An 18,195-nucleotide genomic window follows, 5' to 3' on the forward strand; every position below is an offset into this window, starting at 1 on the left:
GATCATGCTCTGTTTCAGAATGTCACAGTACATGTTGGAATTCATGTTTCCCTCAATGAACTGCAGCTCCCCAGTGCCAGCAACACTCATGCAGCCCAAGACCATGATGCTACCACCACCATGCTTGACTGTAGGCAAGATACAGTTGTCTTGGTACTTCTCACCAGGGCGCCGCCACACATGCTGGACACCATCTGAGCCAAACAAGTTTATCTTGGTCTCGTCAGACCACAGGGCATTCCAGTAATCCATGTTCTTGGACTGCTTGTCTTCAGCAAACTGTTTGCGGGCTTTCTTGTGCGTCAGCTTCCTTCTGGGATGATGACCATGCAGACCGAGTTGATGCAGTGTGCGGCGTATGGTCTGAGCACTGACAGGCTGACCTCCCACGTCTTCAACCTCTGCAGCAATGCTGGCAGCACTCATGTGTCTATTTTTTAAAGCCAACCTCTGGATATGACGCCGAACACGTGGACTCAACTTCTTTGGTCGACCCTGGCGAAGCCTGTTCCGAGTGGAACCTGTCCTGGAAAACCGCTGTATGACCTTGGCCACCATGCTGTAGCTCAGTTTCAGGGTGTTAGCAATCTTCTTATAGCCCAGGCCATCTTTGTGGAGAGCAACAATTCTATTTCTCACATCCTCAGAGAGTTCTTTGCCATGAGGTGCCATGTTGAATATCCAGTGGCCAGTATGAGAGAATTGTACCCAAAACACCAAATTTAACAGCCCTGCTCCCCATTTACACCTGGGACCTTGACACATGACACCAGGGAGGGACAACGACACATTTGGGCACAATTTGGACATGTTCACTGTGGGGTGTACTCACTTATGTTGCCAGCTATTAAGACATTAATGGCTGTGTGTTGAGTTATTTTCAGAAGACAGTAAATCTACACTGCTATACAAGTTGTACACTGACTACTCTAAGTTATATCCAAGTTTCATGTCTATAGTGTTGTCCCATGAAAAGATATAATGAAATATTTGCAGAAATGTGAGGGGTGTACTCACTTTTGTGATACACTGTACCTCTAAAACGTTCCACATGTGTGTGTTGGTTTTTCAGGAGCAGAAGGATCAGAGCTACTCCACGGTGAAGACGGCGGCCACCAGGATCAGCGTCAACAACCTGAAGCCGGGCACCACCTACGTCTTCCTGATCCGTACCTGCTCCAGTCCTGCTCCTTCCTCCCTCTCGTCCTCGTCCTCCATCGTCTCCTCCTCTTCCTCCTCTCCGTCTTCATCGCCGTCTAACGTATCCTCGCCCGTCATGCCGTCCGTGCCGCCTCCACCCGCCCCGCTGGATTACGGGGCGTACAGCACCCCACTGGAGCTTCAGACGCTGGGCGAGCGTGAGTGCCGCACACACTACGTTTCCCTCGCGCGTACGGGCATTGAGAAACGTACCTACCTACTGAGCGGTCAAAAGTATCTAGACACCCTTTCTAATTCATTTTGAAGGCTTTGTGGCTGTATAAAAGCAAATCCCCACAGTCGTGTTCCGTAATCTATGCCCAGGCTTTCCCAACGGGGGAACGAGTACTGTTTTTATTCTCATGGTTTTGGAATGAGATGTTCAACAGCCATGTATACAGACACAGCTGGAACATGAGTGCTACTGTTCACAGTCAAGCGAGCTTTGCTTTTGCATTAGGCTGCCACGCTGATGTAAATCTCGCTCGGCTGTGAACAGTGTCATCCGTGTTCCGGTCAGCTCATACTAGCTCTGTTTATATGGGCACAGAGAAGTCAGCGAGCGCGGTCAACCGAAATCACCGATGAGGAATTAGAAAGCCGTGCCGCAAGGTCACATGACATGAAATGAAGCTGCTGTAGGCTGTGTGTGTGTGAATAAGTCATTCATTGTCTGTTTTACCACTGCTTTATCCTGGTCAGGGTCCCGGTGGGTGCAATTCACTGGGCGAGAAGCAGGAAACACCCCGGACAGGTCGCCAGTCCATCACAGGACACACACACACACACACACACACACCTAGGGATTTAAGGATCTCCAGTTATCCTGACTGCGTGTCTTTGGATTGTGGGAGGAAACCGGCGCCCGGAGGAAACCCACACAGACACGGGGAGAACATGCAAACTTCATACAGAAATGACCCAGACCGCTCCAGCTGGGAATCGAACCCAGGACCTTCTTGCTATGAGGCGACAGTGCTACCCACCAAGCCACAGTGCCGCCACAGTTGCGGAAATCGTACATTTCAACAGTGTGTGATGTTTTGGTGTCCACATACTTTTGAACACACACGTTCACAAACACTGAGATGCAAACAAGCTTTCAAACATTGACAGGCATGCACACACACACACTTACTCACACACACACTTGCGTAATATGTCCTCATAAATACACACCAAGGGCGTTTTTGACACTCTTGTTCTGACAGTCGCAACTGAGCCACAACACACACACACACACACACACACACACACACTTCAGCTCAAATATTTGTCCAGCAAGCTTGCACTCAATTGCTAGTCTATAAACATAAGTAAGTGTGTGTGTGTGTGTGTGTGTGTGTGTGTGTTGGGGTAAGTGGGGAGTGTGTAGGCATCAGCTGGTGCAATCTGTCAGGCTTCACCACCTTTACAAAGTAGTTACCGGCATCCACTGCCATGCATACTAACCACGACTCCTCTCTTCCTTACCCCCGTGTGTGTGTGTGTGTGTGTGTGTGTGTGTGTGTGTGTGTGTGTGTGTGTGTGTGTGTGTGTGTGTAAGCAGTGGCCCTGGCTTCCAGTGAGCAGAGTCCAGTGGTGATTTTGGTGGTGGTGTCGGTAGCTGCTCTCATCATTCTGCTGTCTTTGGGAGTCGGCCTGCTCATCTGGAGACGGTAAATATACACACACACACATACACACACTACAGGTCAATCATTCAGCCTCGTACTGTTTTCTTGGTGTATTTCACTTCTTGCTAATATTCAAAACTTATTCAGAACTAAGAGTTTAAAGTATGTCTGTGGAAACTTGTTTCCGTTCAGTCAAACGAGCTTTCATATTGGTCAAGAAAGCCTCAGTAGATGTTCCGGTTCATTCCAGAGCTGTTGAGAGGGGTTAGGTCAGGGCTCTAAAACGAGATTGCAGCACCAGTTTAGGGAAGGCCCTTTCCTGTTCCAGTGAGACTGGAAGTGTATCATTTCCTACATAAAGCAATTAAAAGCCATGATGTTGCTTGGTAAGGGTCATGGTCTTGTTTGTTAGGGGTCACGGTCTTGTTTTGTTTGGTAAGAATCACGGTCTGGTCTTGGTAAGGGTCACAGTCTGGTCTTGTTTTGCTTGATAATGGTCAGGGTTTGGTCTTGCTTGGTAAGAGTTACGGTCTTGTTTCATTTGGTAAGGGTCACAGCCTGTTCCCGTTTAATAAGGGTCAGAGTCTGGTCTTGGTAAGGGTCACGGTCTGGTCTTGGTAAGGGTCACGGTCTGGTCTTGGTAAGGGTCACGGTCTGGTCTTGGTAAGGGTCACGGTCTGGTCTTGTCTTGGTAAGGGTCACGGTCTGGTCTTGTCTTGGTAAGGGTCATGGTTTGGTCTTGGTAAGGGTCACGGTCTGGTCTTGGTAAGGGTCACGGTCTGGTCTTGGTAAGGGTCACGGTCTGGTCTTGGTAAGGGTCACGGTCTGGTCTTGTCTTGGTAAGGGTCATGGTTTGGTCTTGGTAAGGGTCACGGTCTGGTCTTGGTAAGGGTGACGGTCTGGTCTTGTCTTGGTAAGGGTCATGGTTTGGTCTTGGTAAGGGTCAGGTCTGGTCTTGGTAAGGGTCAGGTCTGGTCTTGCTTGGTAAGGGTCACAATCTTGTTTTGTCTTGGTAGGGGTCACGGTCTGGTCTTGGTAGGGGTCACGGTCTGGTCTTGTTTGGTAAGGGTCACAACCTTGTTTTGTCTTGGTAAGGGTCATGGTCTGGTCTGGTCTAGTCTTGGTAAGGGTTACGGTCTTATTTTGTTTGGTAAGGGTCACAATCTGGTCCTGCTTGGTAAGGGTCACGGTCTGGTCTTGTCCTGGTAAGGGTCACGGTCTTGTCTTGCTTGGTAAGGGGTTGTAACAACACTTGTTAGGGGTCACAGTGTTGTTTTGTTTGTTAAGGGTCACGGTCTGGTCTTGCTTTCTTGGTAGGGGTCACAATCTTGTTTTGTCTTGGTAGGGGTCACGGTCTGGTCTTGCTTTGCTTGGTAAGGGTCACGGTCTGGTCTTGTCTTGGTAAGGGTCACAGTCTAGTTTTTTAGGGGTCACGATCTTGTTTGGTTTGGTCAGGGACACCAACTGGTCTTGGTCTGTGACGCTATGGTTCTCATTTTTGTCTGGATCAGTACGGGTCTGCTCCGTTCTCCAGGCTCCGAGATGACGAAATCTCACTTGTTCAGGACCCATACGCTCTGAGCGCACCGGCGCGTTCACACAGTATTGCACATTTGTCATGAGATGAGGGATTTGAATGCAGGTGTGGTGGCAGCGGCTGCGCATTAATCAGCGCGGTAAGAATGGATTAGACGGTGGCGGCATGAAATGGCTTTCATTCATTTTCTCTCTACACAATGCACGGTACATTCTACACACACACACACACACACACACACACACACACACGGTGCCTGTCCATATTTACATCCACTTTCTCCATTCCACACACTTTCAGCTCCAATATCAGATTTTCTAAATGTGGATTTATCGACCCGGGCTGAACGCGCTGGCTGCAGGTGATGTACGATGCATTTTAGAGGAGCTTATTAGAGCCAGAAGAATACATCATGTGTGACAGGGTATTGAACAAACACCCAAAATGCCTGATACCTCAATTATAGAAAATTTAGATGTCGTCCCCTGTGCACGTCACATTTCGCCATGTGAGCAGGGCGAATTTTTTCTGATGCAGCCGGGTGTGATACGTGAGGTTTGTTATATTGCTTGATTTTGATGGATTTGAGTCTCAGTCACGGTCGTCCAGACTACAACCACCAATCAGTAAATATTGGGACGGTGTGCAGTGAAATAAAATCCAAAAGTAAATGTAAGAAACACCTAATGTCTACCTGCTCAGCTGGTTCAGTAGAGAGGATTCTAATAAGACATGGAGCTTATTAGGCAGATTATTTAGACGCTCTACTTAGACAGCGAATACGTCACCACAGTTTTAGCTTAGCTAACGTCTCCCTCCGTGTACCGAAAACGCTTAAACTGTCCCAGTCGAGCTCGAATTTACAAATAAATGACACTCACGCACCTTTATACAAATCAATAAGAATTTATTCATATTTGAAAAGTACTCAGTTGGTTGCTCCGCATTCATAACATTCGCCACGTTTGTCTCCTTATTTTTGGTGAGAAGTCGTGCCGCACTGAATGCTGGGATCGACTTCAGCGCTGAGGAGGTGTCGGACACTCCCTCGTTATTCAGTCAGATCATCACTCAGAATTAAGGCGCCTCAGTAGGAGCATTTTAAGGGATCTAAGAATTTAGACACGCCCAGACAGACCCTATTTGCATTTCCCGTACTGTCCCAATTTTTTTCTGATTGGGGTTGTATATAATATATAATATGTACAGTATGTAATAAAGATCATTTATTATTATAGTTTCATACCTTTGATTGACACGCCACTGGTCATTAATTCAGTATTTTTAATGCATTCATTTACATAAACCATGAACATTATTATTACTGCACAATATACATTCATTCATTGTCTGTTTTACCGCTGTTTTATCCTGGTCAGGGTTGCTGTGGGTAGGGAACACCTCAGACAGGTTGCCAGTACATCACAGGGCAAACACACACACACACGCGTCTCCAACTAACCTGGCTGCTCGTCTTTGGACTTGTAGGAAGAATCCCACACGTCTGGTCAGGGAATCAAACCCAAGACTTTCCACATACCAGATTTGGTACAGTATTTACCCTGGATGCCCGTCCTGACACAACACTCCTATTTCTATCCAGGCTTGGGACCTGCATTGAGAGTGCACTGACGGGTATCTCTCAGTGTCAGTGTATGAGCCAGCCTTCCCAGTACAATCCAGTTATTGCTCGAATAGGCGCCCGGCTGGCCGAATGTCAGCACTGGTGTGATAGCGTGAGCGTGTTTTACCTCCATGCCACCCGAGTGCCCTTGAATAACGTCGATCCTTAATATAAAGCGTAGCCACATTTTTTATTACTGTTACTCTGTTGAAGAACAAAGCGAATGTAGAACGTAAGTGTGTGAAATTGTGTTCTGACTCGAGTGTGGATCAGATCTTATTTTAGGAGGCGCTGGTGCAGAAATCCGGGTCGATTTAAAGCTTTTATCTTACAGCTCTGGATAAATAGAAGCTCACCGAGCGCGAGAAGCTCGTGTCTTTATTCAGGTTGATGGAACAGTTCAGACCGAGTGGGTTTGTTTCTTTTTCTCTTTAAATAATGAGGTAAATCTCACAGGTTTCACACTCGTTTACGTTTGTTCAGAGAGAAAATGAGAGAGAGAGAGGGGGTTTGTGGGTAATGTGACAGCTCTGTGTAGTGTGTATACGTTCTTATGCTGGTTGGACGCGTCTTATCTGGACTGTCGAGGAACCCGGTGGAATATGTGTCATACTCGGCGCGTCGGAGACGGTGTAGCGATCGTCGCGCTCGTCTCTTTTACCTCTCTGCGGATCGTTGCTGCGTCTCTGTTTGTTTAAATAGATGCGTGTCGTGTTGACTGTGTTGATTTAAGTACAAATCAGGGCTCTATCAAAAGAAATAAATAAATAAAAACGTGCGTCGTACTTTGTAGCGTATTTTTTGTCTTCGTCTCTCTCTGGATCAGCGGTGGATACCGACCACCTCTTAACGTCTCAGACTTTGTTTTGTCGTTTTTGAAGCGTAAAAGAGGCGCTGCTCTGCGTCCTGCTCGCTTTTGTTTTCTCAGTAGCCCGAGGAAACACCCCAGTGCACCGTTTCTCTTTTTATCTGCGTATTTTTTATCTTATTTATGCTGTTTTATTTCCCAGCGTGTTACTCTGTTCTAGTTTAAAGCTTCATCAAAACAAATAGGGCGTCGTTTGTAAGTGGTAATCCACCGCTGGTGGTGCGAACGGCACAGGAATCGTAAAAGAGAGTTGGGAATGACTAAACTGCAAAATGAACGCAGAATCATCTTGTAGGCTTGTTTTCTGTCTGAAAAACTGACCTGGTGTCTGTTTCTCTCTTGCAGACAGTGTGGTTACAGCAAAGCCAGTCAGGAGGGGGACGAGGAGCTCTACTTCCAGTGTGAGTGTACAAGGCACGCCAAAATAATCAGGTTTACCCCTGAATATCACCTCTGTATTTACACCCATGATGCTCGGCCTGACAGAAACGTCACCACTGGAGTTTATTCCAACATCTATAGCCGATCATCTGCACTTCACTGCATTAATCCTTATCTTTCATCGCAGTCCATCGCAGCCTTAGATTTCTGTTCTCGTCTGACAGGACCAGAATCCGGTTTTGGATGGAATGGGATGGGATGGGATGGGATGGGATGGGATAGGATAGGATATAGGATAGGATATAGGATATAAGATATAAGATATAGGGGATGGGATAGGAGATAGGATAGGAGATAGGAGATAGGATGGGAGATGAGATAGGATGGGGATATGATATAGTATATAAGATATAGGGGATAGGATAGGATATAGGATAGGATGGGAGATAGAGGAGAGAAGGGGATAGGATATATGATAGGATATAGGGGATAGGATATAGGATATAGGATAGGATATAGGATAAGATATAGGTGATAGGGGATAGGATATAGGATATAAGATATAGGGGATAGGATATAAGATATAGGGGATAGGATATAGGATATAAGATATATGGGATAGGATATAAGATATAGGGGATAGGATATAGGATATAAGATATAGGTGATAGGGGATAGGATATAAGATATAGGATATAAGATATAGGTGATAGGGGATAGGATATAGGATAGCAGATAGGATATAGGATATAAGATATAGGGGATAGGAGATAAGATATAGAATATAAGATATAGGGGATAGGATATAAGAATAAGATATAGAAGATAGGATGGGAGATGAGATAGGATAGGGGATAGGATACGATAGGGGATATGATATAGGATATAAGATATAGGGGATAGGATAGGATATAGGATAGGATGGGAGATAGAGGAGAGAAGGGGATAGGATAGGATATAGGGGATAGGATATAGGATATAAGATATAGGTGATAGGGGATAGGATATAGGATATAAGATATAGGGGATAGGATATAGGATAGCAGATAGGATATAAGATATAGGGGATAGGAGATAGGATAGGAGATAGTATATATGATATAGTATAGAATATAGGATACCAGTCCATCAGAGGGCAAACACACACACACTCATACCTAAGGACAATTTATATCCAATTCACCTGACTGCACGTCTTTGTACTGTGGGAGGAAACTGGAGCTCCCAAAGAACCCCCCACAGACATGGGGAGAACATGCAAACTCCACACAGAAAGGACCCAAACGTGCAACAGCACTACCCACTGAGCCACTGTGAATGCAGACTGTGAAGTAGATCCAAAACCTCTCACAAAAATCACTACCATCAGTAATCCAGAGATCCTACAGGCAGACTTTTATGTAGGTCGGTCAGATGTAAATATTCTTCATGTTCTCACATTGTTGTTTACTTTTCCTTTCTTTCTCCTACACACACACACACACACACACACACACACACACACACACACTGATGTTCTTTGAGCTGCAGTAGTGCTGATGTTAGCACATCTCTTTGTTGAGAAGATTGGTTTCTCTCTTCGTGTCACGATTTGCCTTTTATATCATTTCCTTTGTCACATCAGAGACTTTTTAGCTTTCGCAAGCGATTCTCTCGCAAACTACAAACCCACTCGCGAGGATTAGCCGGAGATTACGGCGTTCGATTATTAACGTTTGCTTTGGTTATATTTGCGGTTGTGTGCACATAAATTGGCTTTAGAATGAAAAGTCTCAGAATTGAAAGTTCAAGTTCAGGTTCAAGAGGCTTTATTGTCATTTCAGCTGTTTATAAATATGTAAATATACACGGTGAGACGAAACGACGTTCCTCCAGGACCAGGACACACCACAGAACACAACGGCAAACAAAACAATACACACAGTGCAGATAAACACCAGAATATATACAAGGGACATTTCTGGACCGGCATAAGACACCACAGGACGAAGTCTCGTTTTTACTAGGGGAAATTTTAGGGGATGCTAATCCACGTGTAGATTTTTAAATGATGATAAGACATGATTAGACTGAATTCCTCTCAATCTAGTCATATCCAGTTCCCTGATCGTATTTCACCTCTACTGCTGACCGAGGAGAGCCCTGACTAACACACGCCCCCTCCGACACATGTGCAGAACCGACCGCTTCTTGTCACCCACACCATGCAGGTTTATATGGAGATCCGTATAATGCACGGAGAGTCATGCACCGATTTCATTGTGCAGCACTATCGTTCAGCCAGCAGAGGGCATAATCACAGCATTGTCTGTGTAGATGCCCAGATGAATTTTGAGACATTTTTATACCTTGTGGAGTGATTTTCAATGATAGAAATGAGCCCCCTAAGCTTTTAAAGCAACCGAAACTTGAACCTAACGTGACTGCTTTGTTTATTGGTGTCGCACCAGGATAGTGACACGACACACACATCAAAATTAAGCTTTAGGAACATCCTTGGGAGTTCCACTAAAAAGTCACGTTGGAGGGCTGTAAGGATTCCTCATAACTGCCGCAGTTACGACCTCTGCTGGCTGATTGATGGTGCTGCACAATGAGACGGGGGAGAATGGAGAGCAGTGCGTGACTCTCCATACATGATACGGATCTCCATATGAACCCACATGGTGCAGGTGACGAGAAGCGGTCGGCTACTGCACACGTGTCGGAGGGCGTGTGTGTTAGTTACGACTCTCAGTCAGAAGTAGAGGTGCGGTACGTTTGGGGAATTGGATATGACTAGATTGGGAGGAAAAGTTGGTACTGTAAATGTGTTTAATGTAGAACATTATAGGGCAGTCATGTTCAGTATTCAGACATAAACGAAGCACACAAGTCGGAGGGGGTGTGTGTTAGTCACAGCCCTCATCGGTCAGGGGTGGCGGTCTGCAGCAGTAGAGGTGAAGTACGATCAGGGAATTGGATATGTCTAGATAGAAACTAGGAGAAAATGCATGAAGATTTGTCACGTGTCGAGTACAGACGTGCGTAAAACATTTATAATTATATTATTTTTTGGTGAGAAGACTCCACTCGGCACTAAACGATGCAAATCCAGCCCTGAGAAGCTGACCAAACCCAGGCCTGAATCAGATCCAGCAGTAAGCGTCTCTAGTGCCCTGCCTGCCTGCCTGCCTGCCAAGCCTGGTTCGATCCGTGCAGTGTGTGGATGTGAGAATGTGTACATAAGCACGACGTGTGCGAGTTCATGATCAATAAGCTGTTATGAGAGTAAAGTCGAGACTCCGGGCGGGTCGATGGGAACCCCGGGGATCGATGCCCCTCTGGGACCGTTACTTCTTACGTCGTGATAAAACACAGAACGCGGATCGTCACGCCCCCTATTGACCTCGTGATAAATGTTTGATTCCTGGTGGACAAACGTGTAGTAAATACAGTGTGATTATACTCGTCTGGAAGGAAGCTTCATCTCTGTTTTATCTGTTTGATTCTTAGCTCTGCTACCGGCCAGCCGGGCTCCCACACACAGACATGATTGGCTGACGTCGGTGGGGTGGGCGGGATGTTGGGGATTCCTCATAAGCGCTGCAATTATGACCTCTGCTGGCTGATCGATGATACTGCACAGAGACGAGGGATAATGGAGATCGCTGCGTGACTCTTCGTACGCGATACGGATCTCCATATGAACCCACCTGCTGCAGGTTACAAATATGGTGCAATTCCGGACATTAGTGACGTGAGTGTTTATTTCCTCTGCAGTTAAAATTCCCACCAGAAGGACGTACATTGATCCTGAGACGTGTGAGGATCTACTCCAGGCTGTTCATACGTTCGCTAAAGAGCTCGACAACTCCAGCGTCAAAATTGAGAGGATTATTCATACTGGTAGGTGGATTTTTCCCTTATTTCCGTATGACAGACTGGAAGAAGTCTGAGACACGGGCGGCTCGTTAACGTTAAATCCTCTGTAGGTGATTTCGGTGAAGTGTGTCGCGGCTGCTTGAAGCTTCCCAGTAAGCGAGAGCTGCCGGTGGCCATCAAGTCTCTGCGGATCGGCTGCTCGGAGAAGCAGCGGCGCTCGTTCCTCTGCGAGGCGGGAATCCTGGGTCAGTTCGACCACGCCAACATCATCCGGCTAGAGGGAGTCATCACCAGAGGTAAGCACACACAATATCAGAGGGATATTTTATTTTATATTGTACACCAGGGGTCTGTGTGAAAACATAATGAGCTGCCTGCTGCCTACCTGATTAGCTGATCTCTACTGCTGCCTCAGTAGAGAGGATTCTAATAAGACATCGAACTTATAAGCCAGATTATTTAGGTCCAATTAACCTGACTGCATGTGTTTGGACTTGTGGGAGGAAACCCAAGCAGAGAGGGAATCAAACCCAGGCCCCACTTGCTGCCAGGTGACGGCGTTACCCACTGTGTTAACGTGCTGTCATTAAATGAAAGGACATTTCGAGCTTATCTAAATATCTATATACATTGTGATTACGGTCCGGAGATGAATCGGAACTGCCTGGCAACAGGAGCCGAACCGCATGTGTGTCATTTTTAAAATAAAGCTTTATAATTATGGCTGTTTAGAAGCACAATAGCTTCGCTCTAGCCGATGATAAAGATTCAGAGAAAAGAAAAGGCGGTAATGGAACATCGATCTGAGGAAGAGAAGGACTGATTGTGTCCTGCGATCGGCCGAAACAAAGCACAGCGTCACGTTTGATAGAATAAATGAAGAGTGAAGAAACAATAGTGGACGGATGTTTCCGTCCGTACAACATATCAGTCCTGTTACTGAGGCTGAGAGAGAGACCACAAGCAGCATCACTTACCTGGAATGAACAAAAAGAAGTGTCCACTCTTAAAGAGACAGAAAACATGTGGACTGGAATGAGACCTGCTGTAGTAAATCAGTGGAAGTTACAGTAGATCTGATTAAAATGAAGCGTAAGCAGTTGAGTGAAATTGGACCCCTGTATTTATTTAAGGGTCTGGTCCACATCTCAGACTCGGCACTGGTTTTACAGACGTGATTAGCCCTGGGTTTGGCCAGCCAAAAATAATGGGTCACTGACAAAAAAAATAATACTCTCACTCACTCAATCACTCACTGTCTTAACGTCACTGGCGCTATAGGCCTGGTTGCCAGATTCAGGGTTTTTCAGCCAAATTGGGCTGAATTCAAAATTGTTTTGCATAGTTCGTACCTACCTCAGAAATAAAAGGCATTAATTATTTAGATAAATAAACGATAATCACAAATACAGGATTTTATTTTCTTTTTTAAGAGAAATAATAAAAGGAAACTTTGTCATAATTTGTCTTCAATTTCAGTTGAAAAAATCGGGAAAAAATCGTATCGTGAACCCAGTATCATTAATCGTTACATCCCTAGTAGTGTGTGATTTGGGATGCAGCCTCATACACAACCTGAGCCGTGACATCCATAAACAAAACATACATAAAATCATTGGATGTGATAGTAGATGTGATATTAGTCATACTGATGTGCTGAAGAATTAAAATGAATGTTTAGGCGTCAAAAGTATTGGGACGCCCCATCTAATTATTGAATTGCTGACCGGTGTAATAAATCAGTTGTATAGAGGAAATTTTATGCCAAATGAATTGTAGCAACAGTTTAGGGAAGGTCTAATGTTCCTCTGTGCACAAAGCAAGCTCTATAAAGACATGAAGCAGATCTCCACACTCGGTTTCTTAATCTTGTGGTCACGATCTGACTGATCTGATCTGGACTGGTTCCTCTTGGTCACGTGATGAAAAGTACCAGGGTCTAGACCACTCTCCTGTGAGATAAACGGTCATGTTGGTGTTTTTGGCCGGTCTGCGGTCAGCCTGATGGAGAACCGACCTTCTAATTGCTGGCTTGGCCGGTACAGAGCGCGTTCGGTGGCATTCGTCACGGCGCTGGTTCAGCCGGCCTGACCGCAGATGGCATTGTGGGTAATTGAGGAGTCCACTTCATCCCAGCGTGTGATGGTCTCTCGCGCCACTTGATTTTTTTCTCCGTCTGAACTTCTTCTCGGAGCTCTCGCACTGATTTGTGACTTGGCGGCGGCTCTCAGCGGGTCGAGCCTGGAGATGAACGGTGGAGGTGTGAGTCACTGAGCCACATGGTGCCGCGATAAAGCCGGGCTTTTTATTACTGTGCACACACACACACACACACACACACACACACACACGGTAACAGAGTGCTGTTAGACTGTAGTTTTTATGCTCCGTGTGTCCTTTTCCTGCAGGTAACACCATGATGATTGTGATGGAGAGTATGGACAATGGTGCCCTGGATTCATTTTTAAGGGTGAGTGTGTGTGTGTGTGTGGACAGAATTTTGTCCGTGTCCATATTTTTATGAAAAATAAGGATACATCTTTTGATTTTTACAATTATTCATAATTTAAATACTGTTACTCACCACTGCTGAGATCCAGGGATACAGGGTTCGATTCTCACTGGTGCTATCAGCCTGTCGGGAGTCTGAACAGACACGATTGGCTAATGTCCGAGGGTGAGGTGTCCCAAGCTCGGATACAAATATACTTGTGTAACTGTACCTGTGTGTGTGTGTGTGCGCGCAGAAACACGAGGGTCAGCTCACTGTGCTTCAGCTGGCGGACCTGCTGAGTTCCGTAGCGTCAGGGATGAAGTACCTAACGGAGATGGGTTACATCCACCGGCGTCTGGCGGCCCATAAAGTTCTGGTGAACAGCAGCCTGGTGTGTAAAGTGTCCGGCTTCAGACCGTTACAGGAGGACAAGATGGAGTCCGTCTATTCCACACTGGTACGTGCTTTCAGTCCAGGAAGGACAAACACTTAGTAACACCCTAACAACCACCTGGAACACCACATAAAAACACCACATAAAAACACCACTTAGCAGGTATCCCACTATTCCAGTTTCTGTTTCTGTGGTATCCCAAACGCTGCTTGCTGGTTGCTGTTGTATTTAAGGCAGATTTAAAAGTGTTGCTAGATGGTTACTGTAGTGTTTCAGGTCATTGCTAGGGTGTTGCTAAATTGTTTCTGTGCTATTCTGGTTATAATAATAATAATAATAATAATATTATTAATAATAATAATAATAATAGTAGTAGTAGTAATAATAATAATGAGTAGAATAATAATAATAATAGTAATAATAATAATAATAATGAGTATAATAATAATAATAACAATAATAATAACAATAAGAATATTGATAATAATAATTAAAATATTGTTATTATTAATAATAAAAGTAATAATAATAATGAGAATGAAAATTATAATAATAATAATAATATAATAATAATAATAATATAATAATAAAATATAATAATAAACAGCTCCTGAATTCCTCCCGCTCTCTTTCAGCACGGCGGGAAGAGCGCGGTGTTGTGGACGGCTCCTGAGGCGATCCAGTATCACCGCTACAGCTCAGCCTCCGACGTCTGGAGCTTCGGCATCGTCATGTGGGAGGTGATGTCGTTCGGGGAGAGGCCGTACTGGGACATGGGCAGCCAGGACGTAAGCTTACTTTGATCTCGACCTGCTCAAATTGGAGGACGATGCATAAAAAACAATCAGATTACCTGTTAGACGAGTGAAATGCGGCTTTTAAAGAATCCGTTTTGGTGTTGCTGGGAGTGAAACCGTGATTACATGATTTTGAGAACACAAAGCACTGTGATTATTCTTTTTATCGACGTGAAACGACTCTGTTTAGATGAAACCTCACGACGAGATCGAGCGTCTGAATAGAGAATAATTATTTTAGCTCGGCCGCCCATTTCACACGGAGGTTAAACGCCGCCGCGCCTGTTTCAGCGGCTTATTACAGGCTGTGATGGAAGCTTTTCAATAGATGAATAATGTTGATGTAATTCTGCCGTTCAGAATATTATGGGGTCACGTCGGGTCAACGTGGAATCAGACGGGGTGTTTAACGGAGCGATAGGAGATCTGGATTTGTTTTAGTAACGTAGGTCCTAGAGGCCGTCTGCTTAGAGGTCAAAGGTTAAGCGTCATCAGAGCGTTTATCAGAGTTTAAAACTAATATTCCTTTAATTTAAGCAGAGTTTGAATTATACAGTGACAATTTTGGGGAGGGGGGTGTAAGAATATGGTTTCACGCACCTCTAAACCTCTGGACCGTACTGTTTCCCATCTCGTCTGCCTGCCTTCACTCCTATTATTGGTCGCGTCCTCATTAAGGTCACAGTTGTGTAAGCCCGAGAAGGTGCTAACGACCCTCCCAATTTGTTGTTTTAGCTCTTTTTGGGGGTCCAAGAATTATTAGGAGGGCCAAACCCTCTCCCCTGTAATTCAAACCAATAACTAAACACTCGTAAAGTCACCTTGTCTTCACCAGCTAAACGTGACTGATGTAATAATTTAAGTATAAGGGTTAATGATAGTCAAGGGTTGGTGGAACACCTTTATTTGTCATACATACGTGGAATAGATTTGTACGGCGCCCCCTGATGCCAAGAGGTTTAACGGTGCAACAGTGGCCGCATGGCATTGCAGAGCTGGGATTCGAACCCACAGGTTTCTAGTTGGTAACCCACAGACTGTGTTAAGAATTCTTTCGGGCGGCACAGTGGCTCAGTGTGTAGCACTCACAGCAAGAAGGTCCTAGGTTCAAATCCCAGCAGGAGCGGTCAGGGTTCTTTCTGTGTGGGTTTCCTCCGGGAGCTCCGGTTTCCTCCCACAGTTCAAAGACGTGCGAGTGAGGTGAACTGGAGATACAAAACCAGTAACCAGTAACTACCTGTCCTGTCATGAATGTAACCACAGTGTAAAACATGACATTAAATCCTAATAAATAAATAATACTTGAAATTTCTCCTCCCCGGGTTTGTGTGAAGGTCATCAAAGCGATAGAGGACGGTTTTCGGTTGCCAGCTCCTCTGAGCTGTCCCACCTCTTTGCACCAGCTGATGTTGGACTGCTGGCAGAAGGAGAGGACCGAGAGACCCACGTTCACTCAGATCCACAGCGCTCTCAGCAAGACCATGCGCAGTCCGGACAACCTCGGGTCCTCCACGCTAACGCACAGGTACTGCAGTGTAAAAACGTTTTTGTGGTATGTTCTCCTAAATTCTTAATAATTAATAATGATGATTAAACGAGGTGGCGACTTTTCTGTTTCCGTTTAATTGGAGCTACAGAACCACTGGGGGAAAATACTGGCCAATAGTTTCTTCCTATTGTCGCTTATACTGAGAGAAAATGTGTCTGGATGGTGTTGATGTTGTCCACAAATGACCACAAGACTGGTAAAACACCGGTGACCCTGTCCACAGTGGACGGACAAAAAGGATTTACCTCGGCCCGCCATTATAAGGTGTTCCAAATTAAAATAAACTAAACGGAATGAATCAGTCGCAGTTCAAACGTTTACTGTAAACAAAAGTAAAGTATTCAAAAACGGAGCTTCTGTAAACACGTCCTACGTTTTCCTTTTCCCAACAGCGCCCCCAGTGGACGGAAAAAAGATAGAAATTATTTACCAAGGCTTGAAATCATTTCGGACGCTTGGATACGTTACTGAGTGTTACTGTTGCTTTACTACCTGCTGATCATTTACACTCGCTGTGTGTGTGTGTGTGTGTGTGTGTGTGTGTGTGTGTGTGTGTGTGTGTGTGTGTGTGTGTGTGTGTGCAGGACTATAACGTCGTCCTCCATCTCTCTGGCTGACAGAACTCTTCCCTCGTTCCCATCGTTCAGTTCGGTGGGTGAGTGGTTGGAGGCGGTGGATATGGGTCGGTATAAAGATAACTTTGCCGTTGCAGGTTATTGCTACCTGGAGTCTGTCGCCCGCATGAACGTGCAGTAAGTACCCCCAAGTACCCCCAAATATCACAAAAGGGGATTGCCTTCAGCGCTGAGGAAGCGGCGGACGCTCCCTCTTTATTCAGTCAGATTATCACTCAGAATTAAGGTGTCTCAGTAGGAGCATTTTAAGGGATCTAAGAATTTAGACATGCCCTCTTCTCGGGAGTGTAGGATGACATAAAATGCATCATGCAGTACAACCATGTGTGTCTAACTGTGTGTGTGTGTGTGTGTTGCGGCAGGGACGTACTCAGCCTGGGCATCACGTCTCTGGAGCATCAGAAGCAGCTGCTGTCAGCAATTCAGACTCTCAGAACACAAGTCATCCAGATGCACGGACGCGGCGTGCAGGTCTAACACACACACACACTCTCCAAGTGGACGGGAGGATGCTGACCCAGCTGGACATCGACCAGTAAGGAGGTGGGAATCCTCGGACCTCTAGATGGCGCTCCTCCTGGGTTTCTTTACTTCCTTCTTCCTCTAATCCTGGAACGCTGTCCTCTCCGGTGGTGGGGTGAGGACCTCCATACGGACGCTCTGGACGTTCGGGAGACTCGGTTTAGCCCACTCTTCCCTTTCTGTACTGCTTTCTTTATTCAGAAGGCTTTTTTTGACTCTGAACTGACCTGAGAACAGCCACCAGGGTTTAGAATTAGCACCGAGCACTAACGTAGCCACTGTTCTTCCTCTACAGCGGACTGAAGATCTCGTTTTCTAAGTCGTAGCTCCTACAAAAAGACGTAAATCCATTAAGGAATGGAGAAACACTGGGAACATTAAGAAGATCGGATGAATTAATCCAAATCGCATCTCACCGTTTGTTTATTTACGTCTGTCCGTCTCGGATCAGCAAATTTAATCTGTTTTTTTTATCTGTCGTCTGTGTTTGTGTTCTTGCTTCGTTTTCTATTATGGTTATTAATATTATTACGACGTCTTCGCAGAAGATCCTTGCACTGTAAATCCAGTTTGACGTTCATAGTCATAACACGAATCACATATCATGGATATTTAAGTATTTATTTACTTCATATTTGAAAGAAACACACGGTTTTTGGAGGACTGGTGGATGTAACGTGCGGTAAAAAAATTATAATAAAAACATGACGGCTT

At 45.3% G+C, this 18,195-nt stretch overlaps 1 protein-coding gene across 1 annotated transcript in view; it reads left to right on the forward strand.

Annotated features, from left to right (window-relative positions):
- Window positions 1–17,974, forward strand: part of LOC134335902 (ephrin type-A receptor 7-like) — an 80,036-nt gene extending 62,062 nt beyond the window's left edge. The window contains exons 7-17 of the mRNA XM_063018536.1: window positions 1,073–1,358; window positions 2,750–2,858; window positions 7,191–7,246; window positions 10,989–11,114; window positions 11,201–11,386; window positions 13,499–13,560; window positions 13,838–14,041; window positions 14,614–14,766; window positions 16,110–16,300; window positions 16,909–17,076; window positions 17,322–17,974. Coding sequence (XP_062874606.1) covers window positions 1,073–1,358; window positions 2,750–2,858; window positions 7,191–7,246; window positions 10,989–11,114; window positions 11,201–11,386; window positions 13,499–13,560; window positions 13,838–14,041; window positions 14,614–14,766; window positions 16,110–16,300; window positions 16,909–17,076; window positions 17,322–17,436 — 1,656 coding nt within the window. The 3' untranslated portion in view covers window positions 17,437–17,974. The remainder of the gene's footprint in view (window positions 1–1,072; window positions 1,359–2,749; window positions 2,859–7,190; window positions 7,247–10,988; window positions 11,115–11,200; window positions 11,387–13,498; window positions 13,561–13,837; window positions 14,042–14,613; window positions 14,767–16,109; window positions 16,301–16,908; window positions 17,077–17,321) is intronic.
- Window positions 17,975–18,195: the final 221 nt, after the last annotated feature.

The sequence above is a fragment of the Trichomycterus rosablanca genome, chromosome 22, assembly GCF_030014385.1.
Source record: "Trichomycterus rosablanca isolate fTriRos1 chromosome 22, fTriRos1.hap1, whole genome shotgun sequence".
Lineage (NCBI taxonomy): Eukaryota > Metazoa > Chordata > Actinopteri > Siluriformes > Trichomycteridae > Trichomycterus > Trichomycterus rosablanca.